This window comes from Propithecus coquereli, unplaced genomic scaffold (genome assembly GCF_000956105.1).
Source record: "Propithecus coquereli isolate 6110/MARCELLA unplaced genomic scaffold, Pcoq_1.0 Scaffold83, whole genome shotgun sequence".
Classification (NCBI taxonomy): domain Eukaryota; kingdom Metazoa; phylum Chordata; class Mammalia; order Primates; family Indriidae; genus Propithecus; species Propithecus coquereli.
The window spans coordinates 5,052,578-5,064,206 of record NW_012154507.1 but is presented as its reverse complement, the minus strand read 5'-3'; the positions used below and the strand labels follow the sequence as shown (position 1 = coordinate 5,064,206).

The 11,629-nt window shown below is 34.2% G+C and overlaps 1 protein-coding gene across 1 annotated transcript in view; it reads right to left on the bottom strand.

Annotated features, from left to right (window-relative positions):
* Positions 1-1,174: 1,174 nt before the first annotated feature.
* DDHD1 (DDHD domain containing 1) overlaps positions 1,175-11,629 on the bottom strand; it is a 100,146-nt gene continuing 89,691 nt past the window's right edge. The window contains exons 10-13 of the mRNA XM_012663742.1: positions 10,708-10,960; positions 9,499-9,690; positions 6,898-6,981; positions 1,175-1,455 (exon numbers count right to left, since the gene is read on the bottom strand). Coding sequence (XP_012519196.1) covers positions 1,274-1,455; positions 6,898-6,981; positions 9,499-9,690; positions 10,708-10,960 — 711 coding nt within the window. The 3' untranslated portion in view covers positions 1,175-1,273. The remainder of the gene's footprint in view (positions 1,456-6,897; positions 6,982-9,498; positions 9,691-10,707; positions 10,961-11,629) is intronic.

Sequence of the window (11,629 nt, the reverse complement as noted above, 5' to 3'; positions counted from 1 at the left end):
TAAAAGAGTAGTTTGGATTCAATCCAAGCTTTTCTGATTTGCTGCGTAATCTAATGCAAGGCACTTTAAATGCTTTGGTGCCTTGGTGTATTAACATGTAATATGAGAATAACACTAATTTACTTATCTCAAGGAGCTACTACATAGATTATTGAATGTACCCCTCTTATACTTTGAGCCCCTCAGATGAAAAGCACTGTGGAAACAATTCCAGCTGATGAAAACCCTTCCAATGCCTCAGAATCCTGACTTATTGTGCCTTGTATCTCAATGGTTTTTCATGCACTTTAAAAATAAAATTTGTTAGTGGAATTCCATCCCTTCACATATGTTGTTTGGCACATAAATGTTTATACATTTAAAATAGTTGTCATACTCCCTAAAGACATTTAGTAATTTTCTAATAAAGTTAATGAAATGTACCCATTATGGAGTACTCTGAGTCAAGTTTAGAACAACTTTAGCTTTCTCTGAGGTACATGTGACAATAAAAACTTCATTAAAAAAATTGAACTAGTGTTATTTGTGTGAAACCTCAAGTTTTTCATGAAAAAAAAATACTGTAAGTATGCCACAGTGTCTATATAGTCATCTGAAGAGTACAAAGATGGAGTTCTGAGAAAAAAGGGTTGTAACGGTATATAAAATAAATGTGGTTCTTAAATTAAAAATGTAATGTTTCATACACTGAAATAAAGCAATTAGTCATAGGCAATAAATTATAAATACAGTAGTTCAAATATTGTTTCTTCTTTAACATTAGTTTTTCTAAACAAGTTAAATTCAAAACATTTTAAATCTGTTCTATTCTTCTTTCAAAAGGATGTGGAAATGGAAGCTTTCATAGAAATCTAAAACAATGATACCACCTTATGATCTTTACATAAATACACTGTACCTTGACCATTTTCAATTTATAACATATTTTGGTTAATACATTAGATTCAACTCATTAATATGCTTTTATATTTGGGAGAAATTAGATTGTGATTTATAGCCTTTATACGCAGTTCACCTAAAACTTCCTTACTTCCAGGCTTGCCTGATTCTCTGCAGGGGGCTGTCAGACTCATAATCAAAATGATGGAAACCGTAAATAACTTCTTTAGGACTGAGAACATGTTTTTTTAAAAAAAATAAAGTGCTTATAAATTCAAAATATTTCTTGCCTTAAACAAAACTGAAACATACTTAACCCCGAAATCTCTGTAACTTGACAGGCATTTTAACAGGAAAAAAAATCAGTTCGGGGCCATTAATGTCCGTCATGAGTTCAGATTGGATCTAAATTGGGTTTTGCATCATTATTGTGTTCATGTTTGTACATGAAGGTTAAAAGAAAGAGGGCAACATCCAAGGATGACCAGTAGGCAGTGTGTGACGTGACAGTTGACCAATAGCGGCTCTCCACGAGGCCTTCTCTGAGTTCAAAATCAATCCTGTGATCCAACTCCACTAAAAAGAAAAGAAGTTAAACAAATGAATATAGATTACAATAAGACATGTTCTATACAGACTCACTAGCGTTGACAGTAAAAATTTAGCTACTAGAAATGATTCTCTAATTGTCTTTTTTTTTTTTTAAAGTAACTTGCCATTATCTTAAGGGAAAAACACTCAAAAGAGCCTCAGAAGCTCAGGATTCTATTTGGTGGAATCCTTTCCTTTGTATGCTGAAATCAATATGGAACAATAAAGGAAGAAAACAAAAGTTCACTTGGTATCACAGAGTATTTTTGGAGTAAAACAAACTGGGCTCAAAACCTGGCATTATCACTTAATCTTTGTGTCTAATCTGTAAAATAAGGAAAACATCCCTCTCAAAGAATTATGGGCCAGGCGTGCATGCAATAATGCCTGCGGGAGTGCAACACATCACTCACTGGCTCCTAGACTGGGGAGGTGCCATGTATCTGCTGGTCCTGTGGGGGATATGTTAGAAGATAACCATCTTTTTACAGTCCTAGAATGTTTTCTTCCCCACTAGGTTGAATTCCTCAAAGGCAACTCCCACAAACCCTAATCTCCTTCCAAGTCAGCAGGGTCTAACATGTACCTGGGACATACAAGTGCTCATTAAAATGTTTGTTCAACAAAAGAACAACCCACTGGGTGGCTGGGAAAGTTAAACTGGGAGGAACAGTGGTGATTCTTGGGAGGAAGGACTTTGCTTACAACAGTGCTGTTCTCAAACAATTTTGTGAATTCAATCAAGTCTTTTCTAAAATCCACAGAAAGTTTTGTAATACTTATTAGAGAAAAATCACCTTAACAAATCAAGGCTCTAAGAGAATTTCAATGGGCTCATTTAAAAAATCCTTAAACACTTAAACAATGACATTTTGATCTTCAGGAACTCCTTTAAAACCGTCAATGAACTATATAGTATTTTGAAAGGTCTATCTTACAAACAAAACAAAGCCACCCAAATCACTACCACTCAGACACTTAAAGTCTGCTTTTTGTTCGAAGTATCAAAGGATGTTAGTAGTAAAGTTGGCAAAAATTAAGGAGGTTGGAGAAAAACTTGGCTTTTGCTTTACACTGGGAATTGGTAATCACACATAGGAAATCATAACACTCTGGGAGAGATTTCATATAAATGCTTAGTTAATGCTTATTTTAAATAGGTATTTTGTGACAATATCATTTGGTAATTTAAAAATGCTTATACAGTTGTTATTTTTCTATTCAATCATGCTTTTCTAACAAGGAATGTTTATAAATCTGTACATTTTCAGAGGTTTATACTTAAAAGGTGTAAATACCAATTAGGATAAGAAATACTTACAAAATACACTGACACAGGCTTTTTAGTAAGTTTTTTGTAACTGCTTTTTTTTTTCCCCATTTAAATTACAATAGGCTAATCCATAACAAATCAGAAATAGCTGAAATCCATGGGTGGACCTGTCAGGTAGTAATGTCCTGATCTTTTATCTTTTGTATTCCATGAGGCATTTGTGTTAGATTTACAGGTACATTACATTTTGGCACAACAGATGGGAAGATGAAAAAAGAGGAAACGGGAATTCTCAAGCACAATGAAGAGAGGTCAAGGTGAAGTTAATTACAAAGAAAAAAGAAGATGAAAAACAGAAGAGATACGTGTTAATATCGGTGAAGACCACAAAGTTATAATTTTTAAGAATTTACTTTCAAATGCTACAGCATATTATCTTCCTAGTCCAACAGTCTTCAGCTGAAATTGTTTTAAAGTCAAAGAAAGGGAGATTTTTTCCCTGTTATAACAGGTGTTATTTGGCTCCCCTTTGATTTTATGTCCCTGAAATTATTCTTAATATACTATTACTATCTTATAATGCCATCTTTCAGTTAGTAGACACTCAAATGTTAAATTTAATTATAGTCCTATCATATTATGTGCCCTTGTTGTTATCGACTGCAGGGACTTTAATCAGTGCCACTAACTAGATTGGCTCCCCGTATCCTTTTCTATTTATCTTCAGGTTGTCTCCATCAAAATGAGAATTAGGTAGTCAGTTTGCACTCCTGTTTTAGTCTCCCATCCTCCTCAAAAGGTTTATCCCAGTGTGGCTGTTGGTGCAATTGACCTCACATCTATGTTGATTATGTAGGTAGATGGACGGAACTAGGTGGGCCTATGTCCCATCTTTTCTATCCCTTTCAAGTAGACCACAGAACTTCCAATGGAGTGAAGTTCTACATGGCAGCACTATTCTTTATGTGCTGTGAGATCTGCTCTTGGCCAAAGTAGGCTCAAATCCACATGGAGTTGCCTTGGACTTACTCTCTCATTATTACCATATCAAGAATGGGTGGTACCACAGAGGTTGGTAGCTTTTTCCTAGTTTCTCTAGCTGAGTTAGGTCAAAGAAAAAGAAGAACATAAAATCATCACTTTTTCTCCCTTCTCTCTCTTAGAATGACTCAGTCCTAGAATTCCTCCATACACAAAGAAATCAGGTTCCTGAACAGTTGAAGAGAAGTAAAAATGAGAAAAGAAACTGTGGTTTTAAATATTAATAATCACCAGCTCTTTGCTTACACTGTTTAAAAACATGGATTATTTTCTTTCTGGGGAGTCACATATGGGCATATTTCCTTCCCAGTTCCCCAAAGTAGAATGTCTGCTATAATACATTTCATGTGGTTAAGTGTCTGACACTCAAGGAACCTCCACAGTGTATAGGTAGTGTCATCAGTACTGTGGTTTCATCAAAGAATTCTTTTGTGCACAAGGCTTGTCAACATGGATATATTAAAAAAATGTATGAATAGAAAGTAAGCATCTTTGAATTACAATGTGTACTAATTGGACAGATTTCTATTATTTAATGGAAATATCTCAACTTCCCTGGAGAGAAATTTTCAAAAATTTAATAAATCTTAAATGCTATCTTATTAGTATATAATAAATTGTGGTCATAATTGCATATTTGGCTCCAGGTGGACAACAAGAATAATACTTAAAGTACTAGCAAAGATACTTTGTGCTTCCAAGTGACTGGGGAAACATTCACTGACAATAAGAAAGACTATGTTTAAAGTTCTTGTTGCAGGTTATGTCTTGCTGCCTCAGAGCAACTGTACATTTCATGTGGGTGTTTGACATTCAAGGAATATTTACATTTTGTGAATTATCATAGTTTCAAATATATTTAAGAATATTCTCAAACCATCCTTTATTTATTTATTTTTTTTTGAGACAGAGTCTCACTCTGTTGCCCTGGCTAGAGTGAGTGCCGTGGCGTCAGCCTAGCTCACAGCAACCTCAAACTCCTGGGCTCAGCAATCCTACTGTCTCAGCCTCCCAAGTAGCTGGGACCACAGGCACGCGCCACCATGCCCGGCTAATTTTTTCTACATATATTTTTAGCTGTCCAATTAATTTCTTTCCATTTTTTGGTAGAGACAGGGTCTCGCTCTTGCTCAGGCTGGTCTTGAACTCCTGAGCTCAGAATGATCCGCCCGCCTCGGCCTCCCAGAGTGCTAGGATTACAGGCGTGAGCCACCACGCCCGGCCCCATCCTTTATTTTTAAAAAGTAACAACAAACATTCTAAAACGAGTTTTATAATCAGTTGTCATATTTGCCAAGAACGTTTTCCCAACTAATTTATCCTGAAAGACATTCAAATGCCTAACATTTGACAACAAACAGGCTATAAAAGTAACTCCTGAATACCAAAAACTCCAAGAAATGGATGGCCAGATTTGTTGATTTGTTGGACCCTTTACAATCTGGTTTAACAAATTTTTTCAATCATATTCAGAACTTCTCCCTTCTAATCATCCTTGGTTTTTCTCAAGAAAACTAAACTATAGTTTTCTCCATACTCCATGCTTCCCACCTCTGTGGTTTTGCTCATGCTGATTCTTCTCCCTGCAATGTCCAAATCCTGTATGTCCCACTTCAACAAAGTCATTTACGATTTATCCAGGTGAAAGCAATTTCTCATTCCTTAGAACTGACAGAGTCCTTTACCTCTGTTAAGTGGCTTGTCACGTTCTCCCATATATTATTATAATTATTTATGCAGTTATCTACCTTTCGTACTAGAATGAAAGCTCTCTAGAAAATACTTAATTTTCATACTAGCATCTTTATAGGCAGTATTGAAGTCTATTTCATCTTGGTATCTTTTCTAGTGACTACCATGGTCTCTTGGCTCATGATAAACATTTAATAAATAATTGCTGAATGAATGCAAACAGGAGAAGAGAAAATAGAAGCCATATAGATGTTACCATCTAAATCAGTTTGGTGTGGTTATGATCAGTGGTCTAACTGTTTAGATGTTAGCATGGTTCTGAGATAGGGGATATACATGCCTACTTGATTGCAGGACAAATATATGAGCAAATTAATTTTCCTTCCTTCAACTAAAAATGCAAAAAGCATAAATAAAATTATTTCTTTTTGAAAATAATTGGCTATTAACATGGGCAGGGACCAGAGAGAGCACTTACATAATTTCTTAAGCGGAATTCACTGAGTTAAATCAACACAAACTGTTGCTATGGACCTAAAAAAACCCCCAAAACAAAACAAAACAAAAAAACGCCCAGCTTATTATACTAAAACATTATTTTGGAACTTGCATCAAGTAATGTAAGAGTTTTTTTTTTTAAATTGAAAAAGTTTATGAAAATTGGTAATCAAAGAAACTGTAAAATTAAATGTGGTTAAAATATTCAAAAAAATTGTAACATTTTTTGTCAAAGACAAAAATCTAGTGTATATATTAAAAAAAAGAAAACAGAGAAGCTGTGGAAAAAGGAATGAGAAGTTAGTTATAAAATTAATTTTAAACTGATAAAATTAATCCTTAGCGATACATTTAGAATATGCTAAAAGAGACTGAAACTGAAAATATCTCTTGCATCCGATAACACTATTTTTTAAAAAAGTGAATCTACCCTCCCCAAAGTAAATTAAATATTTATGTTGAAAACAGATATCCGTTATAGCATATCTATTAATGCAACCCTAAATGGTGAAGTTACTGATACCTGAAATAACTCAGAATGATTCTTTGTACTATGAAACCCTTTTATATCTAAGTGTGTTACATGAAAAGAACAGTGAAAGTCTTTGAAGCCTTTAGGACGATAAAGAAAAAAGAAAATGGCCTAATGCTTTTCTCTTCTCTCTAAAAGGTTCCTTCTTTATAGGAATGTGCAGGAATATCATATATTTTAGCACATTAAGTAGCTAATCAATATTAAGGTTTCAGGACCACTAACATTTAAGATTAGAAAGTAAGGGAAGAAAATACATATAAAATAGTCTGTAACGGTAACATTGAAGCTGATCTCATAGCAGAACTGATCCAATTTTTCAGTGAGCAGAAGAATTCTAAGCAGATCATTTTCATCATATTCTGAATGCTATTCCTGACATATACCATACCGAGGGTATTATCTTTATTCTGCATTACATTTTCCGGAAAAAGAAGTTGTGGGAGATTAAAGAACGATTCCTGAAGTCTGAAATCTGTGAAAAAAAAACATAAGATGCTGTAAAGAACTGGCTGATGGTTAAAAATGGCCTTCAATGATGTAGTGGCCAAAAGTTAGAACAATACTACCAAGTAAGCTGTTTAAAACTAGCATACATGAAGTACACACCTTGTTTTTGTGAGGAGCTCTTTCTCATAATGTTAACACCCAGATAGCACCAAATTTATAGCTAATTTAGGTTCTAACCTAGAGGCAAAAAATGCTAACAGAAATACTCTTTTCATAATATGTTACAAACATGGGAGGAGGGGACAAGAAATGAAGCAGTAAGACCACTGAAAAGAAGCCTGGGCTTTTCAAAAGAAATGAAGAATAGCTATATAAGATGCTTCAACTTGATGAAAATACAGATTTCAACTGACAACACTTATTTGTCAAAGAAAGAAACCCTGTTTGATTGATCATGATTTCAAAGTCTATGTCCCATTTACCCCTCAAATAGCAAGAGAATCCAAGTCGGCAGCTTTAGAGAAAAGGTTATCCAGAAGGACTGAGGCGATTAGTGTGAGTAGAAGGAAGGAAGGAAGGAAGCCAGAATCACCGAATCACGACCAAATTCCAGAACGAAGGTTTAATGAAGAAAAGTTTTATGATCTGCAAGATATAGGGAAGAGAGCAATTATGACATAAGAAATTTGTCTAAATCAGGATTACACAGAAGAGCATATTATTGAAGCAAGTCAAATAATTAGTAAAGCAAATCTTGGGGATCTGATTTAAAAAGTAGAATCCTATTGTAGCAATAGTCCAATTTTAATAGTTACATCTATATCTAGAGATGAATACGTGTAACTAAGACTCATGATTACCTCAAATTTAGTTGAGTCTAGTTGTAAGAAATTTACTATTTGGACCATCAAATAATTTATATGCAAGAATGACAGTATATGTATTTTGTTAAGTTATCAAAATATAATGATTCAATACAGTCATACACCTCTACTAACTGCTGTTCTAGAAGAAGAAATTGGAAGTTTTTCTATTATTATTTTGAAATTACTATGTTAAGTAGTATAATAAGCATTTTCTTCTCTCTGAGCTATAGAATCTATATGTGTCTTCACTACCCTTTTTCTGAGGCTTCAATCCTACCCATTTCTTTGTGCTCCCTTATTCGCCCTAATGTTTACTAGCATCACTGTTGTGCATTAACAGCATTACAATGAACTGTGAATTTTTACTTGCCATCTTACAAAACTCTTTTGCAATTAATTTTCCTCAAAAGTAAGTTTTCTTCTGATATCTGCATGTCACAACAGAATTTTGCATTTTCACAATCACAGTTTTGATATTAAGTAGAAAGGAAAATTTAGGTCAAAAATAGTATAGGTACTAGTAATATAGTAACTCATAGGAAAACTAAAATATGAGTTTTACACAAATATCAAAGTCTAATGTTCAAAAGACTTGCAATTATAAAATTTTCAGTATGCAAAGAGTCTGGCACAGACAATTAAATTAAAAATGCTGTTGGCCAAATAGGAACGTCCCTACTGATACTCATCCTGGAGTGGGGCTGACTGCAGAGGAAACAACCAGCCTCTGGGAGTGTCATACCTGGACTTACTTCCTTTTTTACTTTTATGAATGGCAATGAATCCCAGACATTTCTAAAGTTTAGAGTAGCACAGTTAATAACACAATGCTACAAGTAACAAAATCCGCTTAAAAATTTTCAGAGAAAGAAAGCAAAATTTTCCTCTTGTAGTTACTTAAAGGAAGTAGCTAGTTTCAGAATCTTTATTTCCTTATATACACCATTGGAAAAATAGGACTTATTAGTTTTATTTTACTGGACATTTAAAAAAATAATGTTCAAGTTCAGACCCTTGGAAGGTGTCATAATGTTTCATAACTATTCAAGATTTTAAACTTTATAAATCCACTGGAAAAAGTTAAACTAAGGTCTGTTATAATGTTAAGTCCAACATAACTCTCCATTCAGTTACTCATTTCTTGAATACCTGCTTTACACTAGGTAGCTGTGATAGGATTGGAAGCCATACAGCAGGTCCAATAAAATTTCTAAGCTTTGAAGGTCTTATAATTAGGTTGGATGAAGGCAACTGTGGGATGAGAAGTAGGAAGGCTTTGGCATAGCAGTTTTTAAAAAGTCTCAAGACCACATATAGCATAGATTTGAAGCAATTACATGAATTTTTAAGATTGAGAAGACCATATTAGTAAAAATCTACTTTATAAAAACCAGGGGGTACTTACCCCAAAGAGATTTATTTTATGCTGATGTTTAAGATCCCTGTGCCACAATGCTTTGATTAGTAATGTTCTAACTATTAATTCACCAATTTAGAGAATAAAATTGCATTTACCTGGAAATTATTCTTAAAAATGTAAACAGAAGTATTTTTTCTTTAAAAGCTAACATACTTTAGATCTTAGAGTTAACTGCTAGTGTTAATATCTTAGATCTCCCTACCCTCCCCAAGTTTTAAAAAGGCACAAAATTAAGGAAAGAACTGTAGGAACTAACATGCAGAATCGAGAAAGCCGGAGCTGCTATGTGGAAGGGTCTGCGTTGCTATGGTGGTAGTAGGAGGTGAGGCAACCAGCTTCTTCTCATCTTCCATCGAATCTTTTGATGTCTCAGATGGCTGTGACGTAGATGAACGTCCAAATCTTGAGAACAACATTCCTCCAAGTCCCTTTCCAATGCTAGCAGCCCCTGTATTTCACAAAACAGGGTAGTCATTCTGCTGAATTACACCACACACCAAGCTAAAGGGCACCACCCATAATTATAGCCAATTGGCAGGGGGACCATGCCATAGTCATATTTTTCCAGGGTGGGAACATAAGAAAATTACAATTTATATTGTAGGTTTCTAAAGAAAAATGGTGAGTAGAAGAATATAACTTATAGAAATATACAAAGGAATAAAGATTCTATTTTACTCAAGTGATCACTGTTTATTAAAATATTTGGTAAGATTAAAATCTTTAATAAAAGAACCATGCCATTGATATGGGTATATATTTACTATTAATATACTTACTACTGAAGTTAAGTGTATATGTTATAAAAAGCCATCAATAAACAATGTGTGAGTATGACAAAGAGAAATATAACAGCAAATGAGTCCAGCAGATAAAGCCTATTTATAGTGCCATCTTGTGGCATTTTATATTAAGGCAACTTGTAACCAAAAGCAATGGACAAATTAAAGTGGCACATAATTGAGTTCTAGTGATACACCAAATGTGCTAGTGCTGGAGATCGTTCAAAGAGAAAGTAAATATCCCTTTTGCCCTCAGGAAACACACAGTTTGAAAGACTTTTAGAATAGACTGGAGAACTGGTTGGGGGCGAGGGCAGCCTCAGAACACAGGTACTCTCTCACTTCACAGATGAGCAAGAAGAGCATTAAAATCTAAGTGATTTGCTCAAGATCTCTCAGTAAGTGGTAGGACCAAGATTAAAATGAGGGACCTGATTCTCAGAATAATGCTTTTTTCTGGTTCATCTAGCTATCTCATATCTTAAAACTATAGTATCTGATCCAATCAGAGAACTTTAGTGCTTTTTGGTCCTCAAATATAAAGAGTGAAAGAGTAAATTCTAGACACAGGGATTAACTGCTGGAAGTTTTGTAATACATAGAATATTTCCAAGTCTCCCAAATTTAATGTCTATACAAAAAGCATTTATATTCATAGATAAGGAATACTTAAGAGACATTACCTAATATGCTTGCTTTGCCTATATTCGTTATAGATTCTCCGTAGTGTCGGCGGGACAAGACTGGTGAGGTCAGGGGGCTTGGTATGGTTGAAATGCCTTCATTCTCTGAAACTGAGGTAGGTTCTTTTGCTGGGTTGAGAAAGCTTGGTTTCATATGTTCATAAGGTAGAGGATTTGAAGTATTGTACCAGTGGATCTGGACAGGTGAAATGTTGCTGTAGTGTTTAAGTATTAACGGTTCTAATCTATAAGCCTTGATTTAAAAAAAATTCAAAGAAACACAACATTAAGGCACAATGCATAGATTTTAGTAAACTGTTCTTATTCTGTTGCATGTTAAGTAGGCCTTAAAGAAGAAATTTAATAAAAAACAATGGATAATTCAACAACATATTTCTATTTGTTCACTGTTAATAATATGTGGCCGATGAGATTATGAAAAAGAGTCTAGGCTAATAGTGTCTATTAATTAGTTTTTCAGAGAAATAGATTAATTTTTATTATGTTCTGATATCATGTAACAATTAGATTTATGTTGGTCTCACAAGCAAAGCTAAAGTATTAATAATAGATGGTATGTCCAAATGGGGACAAATGAGATCAAACTCTCGCTCTTTGCCGATGATATGATATTATATCTAGAAAACCCCAAGGATTCATCCAACAGACTCCTAGAATTGATAAATGAATTCAGCGAAGTCTCAGGATGCAAAATCAATACACACAAATCTGTGCCATTCATATACGCCAATAACAGCCAAGCCGAAATTCAAATCAAAAATGCAATATCTTTTACAATAGCCTCAAAGAAAATTAAATATCTAGGACTATATTTAACAAAAGATGTGAGAGACTTATACAGGGAGAACTACGAAACACTAAAAAAAGAAATTGTAGAAGATGTAAACAGATGGAAAAACCT